The sequence below is a fragment of the Hypoxylon fragiforme genome (genome assembly GCF_022984875.1).
Source record: "Hypoxylon fragiforme strain CBS 206.31 chromosome Unknown GGS25scaffold_3, whole genome shotgun sequence".
Lineage (NCBI taxonomy): Eukaryota > Fungi > Ascomycota > Sordariomycetes > Xylariales > Hypoxylaceae > Hypoxylon > Hypoxylon fragiforme.
This window is the reverse complement of record NW_026054758.1, coordinates 4,034,909-4,057,137: the sequence shown is the minus strand read 5'-3', so window position 1 is coordinate 4,057,137 and position 22,229 is coordinate 4,034,909. Positions and strand designations below refer to the sequence as shown.

The 22,229-nt window shown below is 46.9% G+C and overlaps 4 protein-coding genes across 4 annotated transcripts; 2 read left to right on the top strand and 2 right to left on the bottom strand.

The window, feature by feature from the left end:
* Positions 1–1,027: 1,027 nt before the first annotated feature.
* Positions 1,028–4,505, bottom strand: GGS25DRAFT_483939 (peptidase family M1-domain-containing protein). Its single transcript, XM_049260407.1, has 2 exons — positions 1,952–4,505; positions 1,028–1,882 (listed from the first exon to the last, which is right to left on the bottom strand). Exons 1-2 carry the CDS (start codon positions 4,363–4,365, stop codon positions 1,258–1,260), a joined length of 3,039 nt encoding a protein of 1,012 aa, XP_049119518.1. The 5' UTR covers positions 4,366–4,505; the 3' UTR covers positions 1,028–1,257.
* Positions 4,506–7,729: 3,224 nt separating this feature from the next.
* Positions 7,730–10,841, bottom strand: GGS25DRAFT_208624 (uncharacterized protein). The gene has a single exon (XM_049256860.1). It carries the CDS (start codon positions 10,399–10,401, stop codon positions 7,867–7,869), a length of 2,535 nt encoding a protein of 844 aa, XP_049119517.1. The 5' UTR covers positions 10,402–10,841; the 3' UTR covers positions 7,730–7,866.
* A 1,044-nt stretch (positions 10,842–11,885) lies between these two features.
* On the top strand, positions 11,886–12,602 carry GGS25DRAFT_483935 (uncharacterized protein). The gene is made up of 3 exons (XM_049260406.1): positions 11,886–12,048; positions 12,105–12,159; positions 12,221–12,602. The coding sequence occupies exon 3, from the start codon at positions 12,259–12,261 to the stop codon at positions 12,553–12,555; it is 297 nt and encodes a 98-aa protein (XP_049119516.1). The 5' UTR covers positions 11,886–12,048; positions 12,105–12,159; positions 12,221–12,258; the 3' UTR covers positions 12,556–12,602.
* Positions 12,603–18,986: 6,384 nt separating this feature from the next.
* GGS25DRAFT_208470 (uncharacterized protein) lies at positions 18,987–19,938 on the top strand. The gene is made up of 3 exons (XM_049256859.1): positions 18,987–19,212; positions 19,317–19,504; positions 19,565–19,938. The coding sequence occupies exons 1-3, from the start codon at positions 19,202–19,204 to the stop codon at positions 19,639–19,641; spliced, it is 276 nt and encodes a 91-aa protein (XP_049119515.1). The 5' UTR covers positions 18,987–19,201; the 3' UTR covers positions 19,642–19,938.
* Positions 19,939–22,229: the final 2,291 nt, after the last annotated feature.

Sequence of the window (22,229 nt, the reverse complement as noted above, 5' to 3'; positions counted from 1 at the left end):
AGGAAAGCATGGTATGGTAATGGTCATCATGCATCGGCGACGGCTTTTGACCCTTCTCTGATTTAACGGTTTCTGGAGGGAAAAGGGGGAAGGGGAAGGGTGAGGCGGGAAATAGGAGGCGGAACAACAAACGGGCGTCGGGTTTTCTTATACCATACACATACACATCACAGGCATTTTTTACTACTACTACTACACCCATGGATGGATGGATTGGTTGGTTGGCTGGCTGGTTGGCTGCTCGGTTGGTTTGGTCGATGGGAAAAGAGAAATCCCTTCGCGTTTGTATTGTTCCCTCCCCTTTTCCGTCTAACCCCCTACCTACCTACCCACCCCTTCCCAAATAAAAGTCTGGTAGCATTTGCGTGCGATTGCGGTTACGGCTACGGTTGCGTTCCGGAGAAATACAAAGAAAGCGAGAAAGAAAATATCAAGAGCCCCGGACTTTAAGGCTTGCAGGTTGTTCCAGATGTGGATGAGAGAAAGCTGGAGTTGAGTTGAAAATGAAATGGTAATGAATGAAATGAAATGATTGATTGATTCGATGGTGGTTTTGTTAAATGCTGGAGAGTGAGTGCCTACCTAAGGTACTTACTGTACCTAACCTAACCTAGGCGCGTATGCTTACCTATGTGATGCATCTGATGATGTTCAATGCCATCTGTGATTATTTCTTATGTAGGTACTTTGGGTAGGTAGGTGCTCATGTGAATGAATGAATGAAGCAAAGCAAGCAAGGCAGGAGATTTATTTCTTCATCTACCTACCTAGGTTACATATGTAGGTTACTGAAAGAGGGTAAGGGGTAGAAGTAGGTAGGTACATACATACATCGTAAGTACCTAGAGGCTAGAGGTAGGTAACAAGTGGGTTATAGATGTAGTTATTAGGGAGAGGCAAGTTTACCGTAGCGGGAACCCCCTAAGAGTATCCGATAGAATCATTCTAAACTGGATGGAATAAATACATGCATCCCAATGATTTTATTATGGCTAACCTAGTGTATTCTTCATAGAAGAATGGTTTTCACAGATCAATACCTATACTTGATTACTAGGCACTTGGTAGACTTGACTTGATTGAAAGCTTGTTTTTGTTTTGATTTTTCTATTCACTTATGTCATCTGCTTGTTATACGGCAGCTAAGCTAAGCTAAGCTGACTATATATGCTCCATGGCTTTCCCCTATAACTGGATAATAGGAGTCCTAGTATTTACATATGGAGGTATGCCAATATGTTCGTGCCGTTTTTCACTCTAAGAACTTGTCGTTAGATAGCCGTTAGCGCCTAGCCACTCCTTAAGGGACTCGGCCTCCCTCTTGCGGTAAGCAGCGCGGCCACGGATAGCATCCTTAACCTGCTCAAGCGTGCGATCGAAGGCACTCGTGTCCTTGTCCTGGAAGAAAGTGTCAATCTCGTCAATGTACTTGGCGTCGGTGAACTTCTGCAGCGTAAGCTTGACGAAGCGGTCTAGGACGACGGGGTTCGCCATCTTGGTCGTTAGCTGCTGCCAGTTGTCGCGGATGTACTGCCACTGAAGGGGACGCGCAACAGTGTTGGTTGCCAGTACGCTGCCAAGGGAGTGCATGTCGCCTGAGGGGACAGATTCCGAGGGGGGTGCGGGCGGGGACAGGTCACAGTTGAAGGGTAGAAGGTTCTTGGTGATGATCTCAGGGTCGCGGACGTGGCCCAGCGAGGATAGGCAGACCTCCTTTCCATCGATGGATGTCCCGTTATACCATTCTTTCTTTAGGATCTTGACGGCCTTTTCAGGGTTGGTCTTGATGGCGGTGCGGTAGACCACGGTTCGCAAGTTTGGATGTATGGGGGTTCCGTTATCGACCCAGTCGTCAAACAACGACGTGGCCTTCTTGATTACCCTAAATCATTGGTTGGTCAGTCAAATGAAAGTCACTACATATGCATTCTCTGTGTCAAGGAGTGCTTACTCGGCATGTCCATTTCCTGCGGCGCTGAGTAAAAGTCTCTTCCGCAGCAAGCCTGTGAGATAGTCCTCTTTCTCGCTAAACTCCCAACCAAGCTTTTCTACTGCATCACTGACAAGCTTCAAGATAAACTTCTCCAGGCCGAGCCGAATTGCCTCATCATCGCCAAAGATGGTCTTCACCAAGCCTAAGGAATCAAGAACTTGGGACCACACAAGTTGGTTGGTTTCACCTCCAAACCCTTCGAGGAAAGAGAGGAGAGCATGGGTGTTACCGTAACCAGAGAAGGCCAAGTCGGCTGCGGAGCCGATGATGGATATCTTGTCTTCGTTGCTTAAACGGTCAAGTTGCGTGCGGAGCTTTTGCAGACGATCCTGAGTATACTTTGTTCGGTAGAAGCCAGTGGCGTTGCTGTTGATCTTGTAGAAGTCGTTGTCGATGTCGCTAATCGTCGTGCTCTTTTCCGTGAGAGCTAGCCTTTGAATATCTTGCTGTCCGACTTTGCCCTGTAGGGAGAGCGGAACCCACCATACAGTCTCATCCTCTTCTGGTTTCACATCACCAGTTGATAGATACCGGCTCTGTTTAATTGAGATCTTCCCGGGCTCGTCCTCGGTGACGGTCAATAACGGATGGCCAATCTTTTCTATCCAGTTGTTCATTAAACCATTCACATCAGTCCCAGATGCCTCGGTTAATGCCTCCCAAAGATATTCGGTCTTGGCGTTGCCATAGGCGTGCTTCCGTAGATAAGCACCTACTCCTTGAAGGAAAGTCTTCTCTCCCAGGTGGTTGACCAGCATTCGCAGGGTAGAGCACCCTTTGAGGTAGCTAATGTGGTCAAAGATTTGGTTCACGTCCAAAGCATCCTTGACGGGAACATGAACAGGGTGCGAGGCACGCATTCCGTCAAGTTTGAACGCCATCTCCATTCCCTCGTTCACAAACTGGGCCCAGACTTGCCAGTCAGGATGAAACTCGTTCACAGCGTACCAGCCAGCCCAGGTGGCAAATGATTCGTTCAACCAGAGTTCGTCCCACCAGTCCATGGTGACAAGGTTTCCAAACCACTGGTGAGCTAGTTCGTGAGCTACGACATATGCGACACGGTTCTTGTACCGGGCATCCGATGTCTTCTCGTCAAATAGGACTGCTGTCGTGCGGTAGGTCACCAAACCCCAGTTCTCCATGGCTCCGTGGGTGAACTCGTGGACGGCCAATAAGTCAGACTTTGGAAGTGGGTACTCAATGCCAAAGCTGTCGGAGAATAGGTCAATGGTTTTGGGGGCATGCTCTAGGGCAAAGCGGCCTTGTTCCTTCAGGCCTCGGGTAGTATAGACACGTACAGGGATCTGCTTTCCATTGTATCGCCTTTCGGTATGAGCTTCGACATACTCAAAGTCGCCTACGGCCCAAGCCAAGAGGTAGGTACTCATAATGGGAGTCCGCTCAAAAGAAACATTCACGAAGCCATCTCTAGACTTGGAAATATCCTTGACGGGCATGTTCGACAAAGCAACCTGATCCTCCGGAATTTCGATTTGGAAGTCAAAAGTAGACTTCAGGCGAGGCTCATCGAAGCAAGGGAAAGCACGACGAGCATCGCAGGCCTCAAACTGGGTGCTGAACATGTAGTGAAAGTTCTCATCTCTAGGGACGGAATCTGCAGCAGGTACGGTGGGCTTATACTTGCTCCGGTAAAATCCGGCCATATCATTGTTCAAGTTTCCTTGGAAGGTGATCTGGAGAGATGCTTTCTTGGAGGCCGGGATCTCGTCAGCAAAGACGAGGGTAGCACGCTGCTTCTTCTCGTCATAGTTAAAGCTTGTGGTCTCTACGGACGAAGATGGGTTGGCGGGGTCGGCTATAAGCTTGGCAGTGAGTAACTTGAGCTCAATAGAATTGATGACAATCTCCTTGGTAGGTTCGGCGATAGCAATGTCAATGTCGACGTTGCCTTGGAAAGACCAGTCTTTGAAGTTCAAAGAGGAAATGGAGAGATTGTAGTGAGAGGGGGTGACGGTGGGGGGAAGAACGTCTCGGTCCGCCATGATGGAGGAGGGGATGATAGCCGCGCAAGAGACTATGGGAGAAGAAGAAAAGGATCGACAGTTGGGGTATACCTGTGCAGGTATATTTGTACGCAATCGAGGAATTGCACGCCGTTGGGAATAAGTAAGGCAAGAAAGAGAGGAAGAAGAGGAAGAAAGAGAATGGTTTTGGCGTTGTTGGTGTTGGTGGTGGTATGAGTCGAGGTGGGGTCTGGATCTTCCTTTAGATTGATGTTGCGAATTGATCAAGACGAAAGTGGCAGGTGTACAGGTAAAAGATCGGCAAGGTATACTAAATGTCTTGTGACTTTTACCCAATGACTTAAACAAGCAATCAATTCGCGAGGAGGAGGGTGGTATGGGCATGGGCAGAGTTGTATAGTTTTTGGTAAAATGGGTTGAGGAAGATGAAGATGAAGATGATGAGGAGGAGAAGGAGGAATTCAATGTTCTATTACAGCTTGAGCTTAAGCTTCTCCTCCAACTGCTAGAACTGCTAGAACTGCATGTGAAACTTAAACCCGCATCCGCTGCAGTGGTGGTACCTGTAGCGGTGGTACAAGTACCTAACGCTATACCCCTCAAACCGTTTCCAGTACCTGATACTGATACTGCAGTACGACCAACATGAAGTCGCCTAAGGACCACAAGTCCATTTAATTGACTAATGGTATGAGCTGAGGGGAACACCATTTTTTAATTTTTGTACGAGTGAGAAATCAAGTTCTGAGATACCACAAAAATGCAAAAATGCATGCATAGATGTGCTGCTAAACACAAAACCCCCACACTTGATGCCCATAAAATTAAAAAAAAAATTTGTTAAATAAATAGGCTACCTTCGGTACCTAGGGTAGGTACTGCTAGTTGTATCTAGTGTAGTAGTTACATACCATTGACCTAAATTTAATTCACCCCTCCCCCGCCCCCGCGCCATGCCTCCCACGCGCTATACGCAAGATAGGTATCTGCGTGCGTGCTCATACGATTATATGAGAAAGCATGTGCTGTACTCCTTTCCTTTCCTATGACCTAGAACATCAAGATCGATCTCGTATTAACGGAATCTCATATTAAATAACATCATCACAGAAATGCCGAGGCTGATCCATTGAATCAAGAATTTCTATAATTTTCTTTAATCCGTCAACAGCTGTGATATTGCTATCCCAGCAGCAAACATAGGTTAGGCACCAAGCCAAATCTAAAAGAAGCGTTCATCTCTCTGTCAAGATGGTCCTCCATAGGAGCTTAAATGCTGACCGTTTTGATATTAACGCACGTGTGCCACCGAAGGGTATCACGTGACGCTGCGGGGCCATGTCTGCATCAGGGTCTGTCCCATGATATGAGACCTTTGGTGAGACCTAATTAGTGCTTATACGTATTTACGCCTACGTTCTATCTGGATTGAGAAAAGGGGGCAGCACTCCACTTAACCTACCTAACCTAACTCATTACGTCCCAGTAGGGCGGTTAATGCTTCCTATGCTAGGTAGCGAGGAAAATGGCATCTTTAGTTACTGCTTAGGTAGGTAATTTGAGAAGGCTACAACTCCATTCATCCGCCTCCTATAATTATAGGGTTTGAATCATGGGAATTGATACCTTCATCAAGAATCCTAGAGATGTTACTCTTCCAAAAGAGTCCAAGATATGGGTCATCCCGTCGAAAGTCGACCTCCAAGAATCCCTCACACGATGGACTGGCGTAGACATAGAGGCCCCTGGCGCAGTGGTTGTTCCAACTACCGGAAATGAAATCGAAGATATTGTAAGCTCTGCTGGAGCTCCGAGAGGGAGCGCTCGATTATGCAGATGGGATACCTAGCCTAGGAGTCCAAGGAGCATCTTCGACAGTGTCAGCATAAGCGTGATTACTCTATCTATGGTAACTTCTCAAGGACGGCACCGGGCCAGGAGCGATTTAAGGGGGGGAGACGCCTTCAGAGACTGTGACTTGAAGCTGAGTTGGGATCCTAAGGGGTTGTTTACAGGGGAGTTTTTGTGATGTTGTCACGATGGATATATATATCTGTCAGGCTCTCAAGCATTACAATATTTTGCGCGCGCATAATATCATGGATGACGATTTAGACGCTAAGAAGGCTTGAGGAATCAAGCCCAAGACCGACATCATTTATTATAAGAGCAATCAAGAAGCTACCTACCTAAGGATCCACGATGATTGTGATGGTAGGTATGATGGTATCGTAAGCTTGGGACTACACCTCCTAGTTTGAGTACAAGTAGGCAGATATTTGAAGATCCAAATCATTCTGCTCATACACCCGCTAGGTACCTAAGGTAGGTCAGTACGTATGATCAACGCCAGTATAACTTCTAACCAAAAAAAAAACCATCTTTGATCTTGAGCGAACTGGTACAAGGTGGATTTTAGGAGTGACAGGAGTCTAGACTTCATACTAGGCATTTCCCCATGATCTATTACCTCGCTACTGTTTTAGGTCGCTTAACCTTTCGTTCCTCTATTCTCTATTCTGCAATTGGCTTAATACCGTGCCTCCCGACGCTGTCACTCTTGCATAAATCCTTGTTTGGAGTACTATGTATAAGGGCACATGATGACAGCTGCAAGGTACTACTAGACAGGGGGAGAAACCTGTACCTGAATGCCGGGGAAGCGAAGCTTCGATATTGTTAGAGCTACATACCTACCCTGTTAGCTAGCTGCAAGGTAGTTACCTACCTAGTAGTATGACGTCACAGGTCGAGCTGAGGTACAACATAGCTACGCTAGCAGGTGGCTAACACATGGGGTACATACACTGCATAGTACATAGTAGTACTATATCTACCTACATATGTATTGTACCTAGGGTAGGTAAGTTCAAAGTTAGAGCTCCTCCCCTGCTCCAACTAACATTCTGCTGCGATCTTTACCATCAAGGTATACATACCTAGCTAGTACTAAGTAGGTACCTACTCCAAACACCATCGTTGCATACCTACATGTAATCAACGAGATAGCATGTCTCACACCTCTACGCCCACCGACTTCGACACCGCGATGTCCCGCCTCAAACAATCGCAGGACAAAGCCAACGCGGAGTTCGCCACGGCCATGGCCGAAGCAGACGCACAGCTCGCTGCTCTGGACAGGGAGTACGATGGTGCGATGGCGAGGGCTGTGGCTAGGATGAGGGAGTTGGAGGAGCTAGAAGAAGAGGGGGATGACGCTTATGATGATGATGATGATGATGAAGGGGGAGAAAGGGGGGGGGGTTGTGAAAAAGCAGAAACTCCAAGATGCCTACAACGACGCCGTGACAGAGAGCCGCGACAAGAGAGAAGTCTTAACGCACGCGAGGAAAGGGGCGGAGGCGCATACTAGAAGGCACCAACGGGAGATGGATCACGTGCAGAGCCAGATAGCCGAGTTAGACCGCGCGAGGAAGAACAGTATGGGGAGTAGGGATAGGGGGGGGAATGGAAGCGGAAGCCTGGGGCCGATTGACGCTACGCAGCATAGGAGGGCGATGAAGGAGGCTGATGAGCAGATCGCGGCGCTGGGGCATGAGGTGGCGATGGCGGAGGCGGAGAAGAGGATGAAGATGTTGCGGAGGGTGTAGATACTCTCATTTACCTTACGTGATGCATGGCTGCTATGTATATGCTGGCACGCGGCGTTTGGGTATGGGTGGGCTTCTATTATGGAACATTATCTTGCTACATAATGTGTGCTCGACCTCGACCACATAGCCACATAGCCACTAGGTACTTGGTAACAGCACTGCTAGCACTGCTTGTATCACTACCCGTCTACCGAAGTAGAAGCGGAGTTCTCTCCGTGCAAGTGTCACAAGCACAGCATGCCCCAACCCCAAACCACATTCCTCCTCCTACCTACCGCAGAGCCTCACAAAACCCCGCCACCACCTTCCCCAACCTCCTCGCCACCTCCCCAGCATTCCCCTCCACCCAAGCGCGATACACGACCGGCACCATCAAAGCCAGTTTACTCACCTTACCCATATCGACCTCCTCCTCGCCCAGCGCCAACAGCCCCGCCCCAGCCGCCTCCCTATCCGCCTTCACCTCGGCCGCAAACTCCTTCAGCAGCGCGCGGAACAGCCGCACGCTCTGGTGGTGCAGCCCGAAGTAATCGATCGCGAGCTCGTTCTCGAGCAGCGACGTCGTCGTCTCGTCCAGCACCTCGAGCAGCTGCACCGGGGAGACCCTCGCGAGCAGCGCGGCCTCGGCCTCCGTCACGCGGACGCTCCTGCGCGTCGGGTCGCTGCTGGTCGGGTTCTTGGACCTGCTGCCGAGGCGCTCGCGCACGATCTCCTGGTGGTAGGGCGCCCGCGAGGACCGCAGGTGCGGGTCCGCGTTGCCGCCGTAGCGCTTGTACAGGGCCTCGAGGGACCGGGAGGGGCTGAAGAACTCGGTGCGCGAGTGCTGCGTCGCGAGGTTGGAGATGACGAACTTCTGCAGCAGGTCGGGGGGCGTCATGCCGGGGGTGACGACGCCGCCGAGGACGCGGAACTCGCCGAGCGCTTGGAAGAGGTGGTCCATCGCGGGCCAGTGCAGGTCGGGTGCGGAGTTGCTGCTGCTGAGTTGCGATGCGACGTAGAGGAAGGCGGCGCCGAGCACGAGGGTCGACTCGTTCGCGAAGCGGTGGCCGATGCTGTTCAGCCCGACTTTGCAGCGGAAGGCGAGGAGGCCGGACCAGACGGGGTCGCGTTTTAGGAGGAAGTGCTTCTCGATCGGCTCGGTGATGTTCTTCTCCGCCAGTCTTCTGCTCTTGTCCTCCTCGACGAAGTCCTCGATGATCAGTTGCTCGATCTCGCCGATTCGGTTTCGGCACTCCTTCTTGATGTACCCGAGGCCTTTGATCTTGGGCAGCTCGTTCTCTAGTGTGGCCTTGACGCGGGCGGCTGTGGCCTGCAGGTGGTTGAAGTGGTCGGTGATCCGGTCTTCCATCATGTAGCGGATATCGATGTACATCGATAGGCCGAAGATCAAGGCGGAATCATAGTCCCGCACCCGGAACATGTGCTCTAGGTCGAGCGACAGTTCGTCCTGGGCGCTGAGAACCATGGGGATTAGCGAGTTCGTCTTCATGGCCTTGAAGAGGCAGCATTCCGTAGCAAGCTCCGTCACGATATCTCTCACGAATTGCTGGTAGTCGTCGGGTGTGAGAAGCCCATACTGCGGGCTTTTGATTTCCGAGGGCGGGAACATGGGCACCTTCCCCGGCGGGATGAACTCCAGCAGTTTCTGGACGCCCGTGAACGCGAAGAAGCCCAGCCAGTCTGCCTCGCCTAGGATCTTGAAGTTCCTGTCGAACTCCGTCAGCTGGTCCTCGCCCTCGTAATCGACGTGGTCCAGGCCGTAGTCGAAGAAGAGCGTCTTCAGCATGATGGAGTACTCGGCCAGCTCCGGGGTGTCCTTCACCGTCTTCTGCAGGTCGTGCTCCATCCCGTGGAATAGCTCGCAGGCGGCGTTCGTTATCACGGCGAGGGTCTCCAGCGGGACGGAGTTGTGGTAGAAGTACTCCATCCAGCGATCTTCGACGTAGGTGCGGATGGAGTTGAAGTCTTGGAAGTAGCAGTAGATGAGCATGTAGTAGTCGAACTCGTCTTCCTCCTCATCCTCGTCATCATCTGTCCACCGGAAAGTATCCACCCAAGAAGGCCCTGTGGAAGTGGTGTTTTTGGAGGCGCGGGATTGCTTGGGCTGTTTCTTCGGCTTCTTGCCGCCCTTCTTGCCGTTCTTCTTATGCAACTTCTTTGATGATTTAGAGGCCCCTTCTGTGTCGGAAAGGGTGTCGGCAATCTCCCAATCTCCGTCGGGCGTTTCCTCGACCCTCAAATACTCGAACATGTTGTTGATATCACCCATGCCTAGCCTATCTGTTTCCTGGGCTTCTTTCTGATGGGACGACGACTCGGCTGGCGAGCGACGTAGCTTTAACAAGGCTTTATTGAACCGATCCAATATATTCTCGAGGACTTTGATGATGTGCTCATGCGTAACATTCTTTTGCTTCAGCTTATCATCGTCTGACTTGGCAGCAGCTGAACGGAAGAATTGCGCGCTCTTCTTTCGCAGATGTACGACATCGCGCAGAATCTTAATCGCAGACTCAGGGATCTGTTCTGGGTCCGACTTGTCTATGATGGTAACGGCCATGGACTCCAGCTGCGACCAGTGGACCGCAGACGCAGTATTAGGATTCGACTTGGACTGAGATCCTTTTACTGGTTTATTTGGACCCTTCTTATTATTCTTATTCTCTGATGGGTTCACCAGCTCTGTGCTGGCCAAACGAAGCTTGTCTGAGGCCTGCTTTAGCCATTTTTGAAATTGGGCCTGGCCGAGTTTGTACCTCTGGTAGGTACTAATCGTGCCAGACTCCCTGGCAGAGGACGACATCATGAAGTTGACGGTGACTTCGTGATGTTCCTTGAGTTGTTTGAGATGTTGCTTGTATTGAACATTGGAGTGAGTTGATAGATGTAGATGTTGTAGATATTGTAGATATTGAAGTCCAAATGGTGCGATGCAAGTATTGGGATATTCGAACAGGTCACAGTTGATCACGTGATCCAACCAGTTAGGTTAATGCCTTTGATTCCTTGTAGTTATTGATTTCCTACTACTAGTAGTACATGATTTCTTATGTATAGGTATCTATTCTTACATATTTCCTTTTCCTATTCCTATTAAGTTGCCAACCACATGCGTCTCAAAGTTTGTGATCGATCTTCGGTTTGCAATTCATGACCTACTTCTTGTCTGAAGACAGAAGACTTCTTATCTGAAAACAAAAGAGTATGTACAAACGTGAAGCACAATCTTGCAGCCATATCGTCTAGTAGTATCTGGGGTAAAAGTAGGTCTAGCTGCCTTAGGCGTTAACAGAAGAGATCTACGATCTGAGAAGAAGAAAAGAAGAAAAGAAGAAAAGAAGAAAAGAAAATAGAAGTTCTGGTTTCAACTATCTGGACAACCTTGGAGGCTTAATAAAGATTATGAAATATATTTGAAATACTCAAGTCTCATTCTAGTCCTTAAAGCCATTCTGGATAAATGCGACTTGCTGTCGTACTACTACTACATAGTAGTCTGTAGTAGTAGTTACAATCCAGGTACCGTGCACACGTGTAAGTCTTAATAATCAAGGCAGACGATGCCCATCCAACCTGTGAGCCACTCCGAATGGAACCGCACAGAAGCGCCTATCTCAAAGATAAAATCTTTTCTAAAACACAAATCTCCTATTTTCCTTGAAGCCTGTGCGTAATTCCCCATGGTCTATGGCCCGTGAACTACACTATGCATGCATGTAACCCTTGTGTGGATGTTGACACGGGAGTTCGTGTGTAGAACAATCACCACTCCCTCCCTGGATAATCCCTTGGGAGTGTGTCTATATAGGTATAACTATACTACAGCATGCATGCATACCTACATACCTACAACTCTTTCTTATCAAGCGTTCGTGTCTTAAAGAGTCGTCCGATGGTCGTGCCACTGTGAAACAAAAAACATTATGTCCATGTCCTTGCTATAGATGCCTCTTCTTGAGAGCTGTAACAGCAAGGGTGACCCGCAATACTCTTAACGTTCATGTACATATACGGAGGCAGGTTTGTATGAGTAATGATGGTGCCACGGAGAACTATCTACCGCACTCTTAGAAATACTATAACCAGTTAGGCATTGAGCCCGTGCAACGTGGACAGCAAGAGCTACATACATACATATGTAGGTCAGGTATGTATGTATGTATGTATGTATGTATGTACTAAGCTCTGCTTCTGACCTTGACGATCACTGGGTAAGAGGTAGTTAGATACTTAGGTAAGTAGTAGAAATGATAATACAAACAACAATCCAATCAATTGGCTTTGAACATAGTAGAATCTGGCACTAAGTATCATCGTATAAGCAAGCACGTAGTTCTAACACGTGAAACGAGGAGGTGGACCCAGAATGTCTACATAACTCCCCTTGTGCTCTACGAGGTACGCTGATAGCTACATACATATTGTGAATATCTATACCCAGTACAATACCTAGGTATGCCTTGCTACCAACTAGGTTAGCAGATATCTACCTAACTTAGTCATGCGCAGTCTGATCCTCCGATCTCTGGCCTAAGCGTCTTCACGGGATAGGACAGGTGCTAAGGTATGATCTCGTGCCCGTGTTCGATTATGGAGAAAAGCGGTTTGGCTAATGCTGCTGCTAGATAAACACGTTGCTCTCCTCTCTCCATGTTTCTGCACTATGCTAAACTACATACACAAAAACAAAGTGGGATTGGTGGTCATCGGTCCATCCGTCCTGCTTTGGCTATCTTGGGTTGGTCCAAACACCTCCTCACGTGGTGCCTGTTCCCCCAAGGACGGGGTCTTTGGTAACGAATCAAGTTATCGTGGGAGAGGATCGCAGAGGGGGAAAAAAAGGATACCGCTATGTATGTATCTAGTAGCTTTGCAGACAGACGCAGGGTACCTAAGCGGTTTAAGTGGATGTTATGTACACTGGTCTATGTTAGCCCTCACGATCTCCATCTTGGGGTGACCCCTTCAGTCCCTCAAAACATACCTCGTGCTCAGCCTCATCGGACGAAGATATCCATGGATGTATGTATGAACGGAGGTATGTATGTAAGTACGTGGGTACCTACTACCTACCTACATAAGGTATGAACTGTATAGTGGACAAACTTGCCTACGTAATCCAGTACGAAGCCGGCATTTGCATGTCTAGCTTACAATCTAATTTAGTGTAGAGATGGAGCAGCAAGAACTAGTTATACTAACCTAGATGCTTCATAGCTCGAGGATTATCTCGTGTCAGGTGAAAATGATAGTCTTCAGAGTTATCAGATATCATATTTGCATTGGAGGCCAAGCTACATACCTGCGCCACAGAAGAGCGACTGTGGGTAAACAGGTGGGCGTGGAGTGTTAGTATTGCTACCTACCTATGTAACCATAGACGCATCGAGCTCTGATTGATTGACTGTTTGATTGATTTGCCGATTCATTATGGTGTTGAGACAGGTACGGGCTAGTTACAGCTCAAGCTCCTTAGCTAGATGAGGCTGTGAAATTTGTCACATGAAGACGAAACAGTGCTGCAACGAGTCTTGGTATAGCGTGATAATATCTCAAACATCGGAAACATAGTCTAGTACCTTGGTACATGTACGTAGGGTTTTTTTCACACGCACCCGCAGCACCCGTTCACTGGTGACCGAGCATGACATTTTACGGGAAAACGGCACTGCTTCGAAGATCCTGATAGCGAATCCTATGTATGTACGTAGGCATCTTGCTTTTCTATTCCACACATGAGCCCCACGAAGGTCGAAGGCATGCAGTGTACTGTGTTGTAGTGTATGTATGTGTATGTATGTGTATGTGTATGTGTATGTGTATGTGTATGTATGTAGGTACGTATGAACTTGGGAGGACCGGAGTGGTGAGTGAGAACCTTGCCAAGCCCCTTTCCTGATCTATTAATTCATCTTCCGAAGATAAAAGACTATTGGTTGAGCTAAAAGAGCTTGAATGTAACTACGATGAAGATGGGATATGCTGTCGATCTTTTTTTCCCTTCTTTTTTTTTTCCCTTCAAGGGTCTTTTTATTTATTTAGCCAGTATATGTATACTGAAGGGGGTCATTCACTTGGCGAGGTTGAAGAAGAGAATATGAAAATCCCGTGAAATAAAACAATGTTCTTTAGTTATATGTAACTTATAATTAATGTACCTTACAATGATGTAGGCATTAACTTGCAATCGTAAGAACTTATAAAACCTCGACTATGACAGGATGGCTCGGCTCGAACCGCACCACCACCACCACCACCAACTGGACCAAGAATTCTTCCAAGTTAAAACGGCGTGAGTAGGTAATAAGTAACTATTCTGCCTATGCTTAACTACATATCTTGGTATACTACTATTACTACAGCCTCATTACCATCTTCTACCTACTTACCTATTACCTAGGTTACATACCATACCTAGGTAGATATGTGTCCCGTTTACGGTTTCCTAACTAGGCGTCCGGGTATTACCTAGTATTTTCATATTACGAATCGTATGCTGGCTTGGTTTGGGTAATGGGTATGGGTAATGGGTATGGGTTTGGTAAGGGTTTGGTACTGTCTTCCCCTTGCCTCTTGGGTGGAGTACGACATTCGGGATACCACTAATTCATCCCGGTAACATGGATTCAGACCACTTTAACGGACCCGAGACGCTGCACTGGGTCTGTTCTCATTGGCTAGGAACACTTGGGCATTTGTTCTCGACTCTTTCAAATTTACCCACTACAAAGAAAGATCGTCATGTTTCCACTTGCCTTTGAACAATTGACATCACGGACGATTTGTGCTGATGATGAAGTGATGGCGATATCCTTCTGGGGGGGGGAAGGTTACCTGTGGGTTTTTTTTGTGTGCACGACCACTTTGGCTACACGGACTGTACCGTCCAATGGACAAGGAATAGAGTGTATTACGATCCAGCTTTATGATGCCATGGGATTAACAATTGAATCCTTACTACGTATTGAATACCTGAATGGGATGAAATTTCCTAGGTTAGGCAGATTGGTAGATGGGCAAAACCAAAGACTGAACGAGCAAGGAAGGGATTGACAAGAAAGAAAGCATCAAAAAAGTCATAACCCACCACCCCTAGCTAAACCGTAGTTCAACACATTTGACGACATTTTTTGGCTTGAAGGCCTGCCTGCGGCAGCACGAGTCAGTTTTTACGCTACTACAGCAGATGAGAAAAGAAAAAAGAAAAAAAGGCGCGTCCAGTGTTTGTCACATAGCGGGACTACAACGGGCGCCAAAATGATCCGCAGTTCGGCGTCTCCTTTACCTGGTGGATAGCCAAGACACGTGGCTGAAGCCCCTTTAGCGGTACGTTTCCCGCATCCCAAATACCTTACCTACCTAGGGATGCATTTTTCGTTTTCCGTTTTTTTTTTTTCATTTCTAAAATGAGGGTTTTGGGGCTTACCAAATGAGACACAGGGAGTTGTTGGTGTGGTTTATTGGTATTCGTGTTTGGTGTTGGTGATGGTGATAGATGGATGGATGCCTTCATCTCGAATTATGAAAAAAAAACGAGATGGCCCTGCAACGTTTCGCTCTAAACTCGGAAAGACTAACCTTAGAAGTTTGTCCACGGGGCTTCTTTCGCTTAGGCTATCTTGGGAGTCATTTTATTCGTGGTGTTCGTCGTACAGGAAGGAAATGTGCTGCTTCAAGGACATCTACCTACAGAGCCACATATTACCTACCTACCTACCTATTCCCCTCCACCCCGTGTACCAGTTCGTGGCTAGAGCGGCTCGATGACGGTATTAAGTGTCCTATTTACAGCCTGCCGCTTTTGTATCCGCCTATGCTTGTGGTATGTTCTGAGTATCAGCTGCTGTATGCAAGTATGGTGTGTATGGCATGTATGGCATGTACGTATGTGTGTAGTGTCTCGTGAAAAGAGTTGAGAGCACTCGGTATTGCGACGAAGCGAATGAAGCGAATGACTAACGTCGTAGTAAGAAATTCTGGTATCCACATCTTTCTGGAAGTCTTCGCTGTTCTTTTAGTGTAGCTGTCTTAAATTTCAGCCACCATTTGTGGACCTTGCTAAGCTTTGGTGGTCTTATTGTGTATTTCTTGGCTGCACGGAATCGAAGGACGGAATCGCAGGACGGAATCGAGACCACGACGATCTTGGTGCCCACGTGCTAGCCTTTGGGGCTGACGATGCTTTCCAAGTTTTGACCTTCTACTATGACACTAGGCTGCGTATAGCCATCAGGGTAGGTATTTTGTGTGTCCTTTGTGAGAGGTCACCGCCGTTTGTACATACCTCTTCCTGGAAGCCCAAAAGATAAACCAGCCTACCTACATACCTAGTACCTAGCCTATATAAGTACATAGGCACTAACCGTGGGCCGTGGCAGGTATGTATGTATGTATGTATCGTGAAGAAGGATTCACCGCTTGCGCAATGACTAATGTAAGTAGAAGGAGCATATTCCCGGAGTCCTCCAAGGTTACCTATCTACATGTAGTATGTAGGTTGAGTGGGTGAGATCGTGGGGATACCTACACCATATTCCCTACATGTAGCATCTGATAAACGTGTCTCAGCACACGGATGCGTCGATGCGTCGATGCGTCGATGCAATGTATTAAAAGAACATGGCGTACACTACCTACATGCGATAGGTAGGTCATGTAGGTAGTAAGTGACGCTACATGAATCTTGGGGCGCATTTCTCTGGTGTTTGTATACAATCATGCCCCATGTTCTTAAGTTGGCCCGAACACGCCCTCGTATGAGATATGTATTACGCATTACGCGATGACTCTCTCTTTGGGCCTCTAGATAGAGTCTACGAAGCTCTGGCCAAGGTGGTCATAAAGTAGGATCTGCTCGGGTACTCCCTTCTTACGCCCAATAATGCCTTTCCGATAGCCCAAGAGATGAAGAGCTCACTTCCGATGGTGCAAGAAGGGTCGGGCAATGAATTGGTATGAGTCGTAACCTTAGAAGGCCTCGATTGGGCATGCGAATCATTTTGTCACCTTACATGCCTCCATCTCTAGGTCGGTACCCTATCTACATAGTAGGCATCTACTGTATGTATTGTACTGTAACTTGTAAGTGCTGCCAGCCTGCGATGCTGCATAGGGTTACCTAGTTTAGTATCGCCCTTCGGATTGACTGTTGAATGGGTCTGGTATGTTTCGAAAACGATCGGTTTTCTTGTTTTCTCCCCTTTTTTCTCCTGTCAACTGTGCCGCAGCGCCTGCTTAGTGTCGCACTACGGCACTGGCAGACTGGGCATTCTGGAACAGCCCGAATAGAATGGGCATCTTAGCAACTACTCGTGGTACATGTCAGAGTACATGCTAACCTATTACAATAATAAGAACGGCACTTGATTTTTGCCTTCATCGTATCGAGAACATTGTAGGGCTTTTCTTCCCTCTTTCATTTAAGCTGCCTCCCTCCATGTACCGTAACAACGGCCATTTTCTATTTTGCCGTATGGTGGAGATGCTGGCCCGAATTCCTGGTCGTGACAACATTGAACACGGCACTCCTTGCATAGTATGTAGCTAACTAGATGTAGGCAAGTAGGTACGGTACTTGTAGTTATTGAACTTATTGTATTGTACGATATTTTTATTGTGCTTGGATACTATGAATACCAATGCTACATTCACAAATATTCCAGCCTCCACAGTACATACTACCTACGGTGTTAATATGTAGTGTTCCCTTGCAGGATGCCGTAGGCATACAAGGTCAGCGGTGTAACCGTTTCGAGTAGGTAGGATAGGATACATGTATGTAGGATATGTATATATGTAGGATAAGTAAAATGTCATACATAAAATATCTACATGTAGTTGTAGATTACCCTTAACACACAAAGCCAGATGCTGCTATAATACGTGTGCTATTATTGACCCTTCCATGCAGTTTACCTGGCATGGCATTCCAGCGTTGCTGACGTACATAATAAGCACCATATGCTTGACAGCTCGGAGAATAGTCCGTTCGTTGTCCCTGTTGCATGGCTGTCAGGGTTGTCAATTAGTGTAGTTAGGACCTGGGTAGTTACTTAGTTAGAGGGTTAGACGGGGGGCCCAACGCTAAAGGGGGCCCGCCTTGTCAGGCCAGTGACAAGTGGATGTCAATCGTTGGTTCCAGGAAGATGGGTCTTCGGGCGAATCGTGCTTGGTGGACTCTCACAGCTTTCTGTTTCTGAGCTACTTTCTGAGCTAGGTACCACCTCAGTCTACCAGGTCTCTACCTGACCTTTAGTGTTCTGTTCTAATACCCTAGGACCTAGGTATGTAAGTAGGTAGACCGTAGACTGGACCAAGAGCCAAGAAGCCAGTTAGAGAACTAGCACGGAATACTACACAATAACTACCTAGGTCCTACTTATCGTAAGTAGGTTATTAATTAAGCCTGGTAAGGATGTAAGTGGTATTAAACTACTAGGTATTAGGAGACCATGGTGTAGTTATCGTATCGTAATTGTACAATACACAGCTACATAGTTACTAGTTACATACTACATGATCTTAATATCTTATATTAGAATACCAGTACTTATCCTACCCTATCCTACGATGAGTGCATCTTGACTGGCTGCATAACTCCTGTCTCGTCTTACAAGGATCATGGTACAGGGACGATAATCAACAAGCCCATCCAAATGTCGTCCATGATAGGTGCATGCGATGGAGTCTTGGCACACTTGAACAAAGTAGCGTGGTCTGTATTGAATCCAGGCACACCTGGCCATGGGTTCCTGGTGTTGTGCCTCTTCTCCTCGGGTTGACGGTTGAAAGCACGATCGACGATACAGCAAGCTTAAATACATACGAGTTTCCGCCCACTTGGATCCTCCTTCATTATTGCCTACGTGCCTAGAACTGTCTATAGATATCCGAGACTTACATACCAACCTACATATACCTTACATATACCTATATATCATTAAGCCAACATTGAACCTGACCTACATACTCTTAATACCTAGACAGAATCCACCGCAAGGTTATTATACCATCTACCTTACTTATACACTACTACTGCTACTACCACCACCTACATAACTTTTAGTCTCTTTTTTTCCCAATTCCCCAGACTTTTAGGTCTTCGACACTAGGCATTGGCGGAGTCTAGACTCTAGAGCGCGGCCGTAGCACAATCCGAAGAACTACATACACATAAATATCTTAGATACATAGTTATCCACCAGAAGAATTGTGTCGCCTCCGATCCACTTACACACAACATACGAACTACAACATACAAACAAACAAACAAACAAACAAACAAACATAACCTCACTTGAGCCGAGTCGAGTTGAGAAACCTCCGACTATCGCCAACAGCTCTAATCCTTCGCCCCGACGATGTGTGATTATACTCAGGTATATCCCCCCCCCCCCCCCCCCCCCCCCTCTCACAACTGCCGAATATCAACATAAGCAAAAGAAAAGAATAAAAGGACCCCCAAACTAGTTACCTAGTAATCTTCTAATACGGGATTTATTCTTCATCAGGTGGAATACAGTTGTCAGCATTTCCGCTTCGTGGTACAAAGGTGGTGTTCAGTGTACGAGAGAACAAACAAGGTGTGCGCGCCGAATGTCACGCATATGGAAGTTAGGTAAGTCTTTTTTGTGTGGTTATGGTTGTAGCCTTGCAGCACATTGTTTTATCCTCACTGCTTATTTTTCGACCGGTGTAAACTAACGGATGACATATTACTAGGCATGATGAACTATGCTGTAAGCTCAACCCCTCCATCTTCTCTCCAATCCTTGCCGATTCTTGCATCTTTCTGGCAGTCATCGACATTCCGGGAAATCCCCCACATTCTGTTTCTATGCACCAGCTTCCCGATACGAGTCTACCCTATCCTCTCTACGTCCAACCTATGTCTACATTCGTCTACATTGGTCTATTATTCTTACTTTGTTTGTTTGTTATAACTGCTTTGCTAACTCTACAATGTCTAGCCGATTGTCGACCACGTTCTCCACCACCATGGGAGCATATGATCAGGCGAAGCAAGAGACACACCTCTTACGTCTAAATGAGCATATTATCGCTCCCTGACGAAGCCGAAATTTGACCGGACAAACGTTGGAACATGTAGTTGGATACCTATGCGGAGAAAATAATGTTTTGGGAGGAAGGGGTGGAGGGAATGTCTAGGGTTATTCTTTTTTTCTTTTTTTACGGCATATGTGATATAAGGATGCTTAAGCATGATGCTGGCTCATTTCAGATTGTAGCTAGGTTCAAGCAACCCCCTACGCTTACGGCCTCGCTTCGCTCTTTGAAGAGCAGAAGACTGGACTGCCATAACGAAGGCAAAAGGGAGCTAAGTCTGGAGTTTGGTGTTTCGGGATAAGGATCATAAAGGACGCCATGCAAGGTGTTCGGTTCGCGATCGCGATGGGTTAACTGGGAATATCCTAATAATAGGACGGGAATGGTATTGGTACAAAAATGACGGAATATATAAACCTACCGGTACTGGGTACTCTACATACATAGGTTGTAATGTAGGGACCTACATAGGCATTGCATTAGCGGTCATTGGTGTTTACAGTATCGGATATGTATTGTACAATATTATAAGCTAGGTACCTACCTACACAGCATCAACAGGCATCTCATATTATTACCCATGTATAGTACTGTAACTACTACCTCCTTTTGCATACATGCTTTTACATGCTTTCAGACGACAGAGACCTCTAGAGCTCCCAGCCCTGTCATCTGTTTCTGACGAATCATACGTAACTACATGTATTGTATGTATGTAGGTACCTAGGATTATTCCTTCATACCGACATACCCACATGTCTCCAGTGCCACTCCATACTTATCCCCACTGGTCTCAGCCGCTTGGTATGTTCTGTACTGCCATTGGAACATGAAAGCATTGGAAGTATTGCAGCTTAACTTAGCAATTCGAATCGAGTTGTCATCAAAATTGCAATGCAGAGCTGATAGGGCAGATATCTACATACGGGACATACAGCCCTGGACTCTGGAGTAGTTACTTACTTCGTACTAACATTGAAGGTACGAGGTGTTTCGTAGGCAAAAGAGACTCTCATACCGCCAAGAGCTCTCGCGAATCCTGCTAACTTGCTAAGGAATACCATGTAGGCAAGATGGAATCCAACATGTCCAATCGCATCAGCACAATATTAACTCACTAACCTAGGTTAATTTCTTAAGAGGGCCCAAATAGGAAACGGGCACCAATGCATGCAAAGAGTATTACCGACATGAAACAAAAGTGTATAAGAATAAAAATAAATATAAATATAAATAACTATAGGTAAATGCAAATATAGCGAAATAGTAATTAGACCATATAATATACTGCGAATCGCATCGTTACACGACCGGAGCTTTCGCGACACGATACGAGGCTCGATCACTCAAAGCCCTGACGACACGTTGAAACGTCACTTATCAATTTTTCTCTCTCGAGATCGCATGCTGCTAGGCGGCATCTTGACTTTCTACTGAACCTGGAAAATACGCCGTTCCAATTTTGATTATCCGCGAGTAATATGGTGTGTGCTGTTGCGTTGTCGCGCAGAAAGCAGCATATCTATGTAGGTACTAATAACACCATTGCTGCAGAGCTATGCCTATCTAACGTCTAGGGCCATCCGCATTGCATGCATCTCTACTTACCATTGAAGCCATGTCATAGTTAGGTATATTGTAGTACAGATATACAATACAATACCATCAATGCGGTACCTAATCAAAACGGCCAGCGAAGTGTTGTCCATATCCGTCGCCCTAACAACTCAACGGTCATATCTCCTTTTGGCTTACCTCCTACCTACGATGATGATTCTTACTTAGTGCTATAGCAAGGGGGTTAGACAAGATTGACCTAGAGGCGCATCACCAGACATACAATCTTTTCAACCACCCACCCCCTTCCAAGCATCATGATTACCGTAGCAGATATCTTCGAGGGTGGGGTGTCGATGTGAGTCTCGCCTACCTATGTATGATAAGCAACGACTCTATGACCCTATGTATGTGTGTATGTGTGTATGTATGTACAATACCTACATAGTAATTATGGTACATATATATCCGCACGTACATACAAGCTGCGAGAACCCTCAGAAACAGGCCTTTCTCATACATAGTTACATAGCACCACCCGCGCGTGATCGTCAAGCTACAAGCTCGTTCGCTCCTCAGGTCACACCATCTCTGCAGGGACACATGCCCCTATCCGAGATGATCTAATCCTGATCCCGGTCACGGGTAACATATGGGTCAAAACATCTGGATGTCGAGCGTGCGTGCATGTAATATGTAGGTCTACATATATCCATACATACATGCCTACATATGTACATTCAGACCTGGTAGATGTAAGATTCGCATATCTCCCTTATCAAAAAGCAGCCGCCCAGGGATAACGTTGTAGACCGACCGTCCAGATACACGGACATACCTGCAGCAGTGCATATGTATGTATTGTACCTACATACGCAATTAGCTGGCTTTAACGTGGGTATACATTAGGTCTAGTAGTCTGCATCTGCCCAGGCGCCTATTAAGCTACTATGTAATATGTATAAAGATATGTAGGAAGTAGGTAATATACTAAATACAATAACACAATAC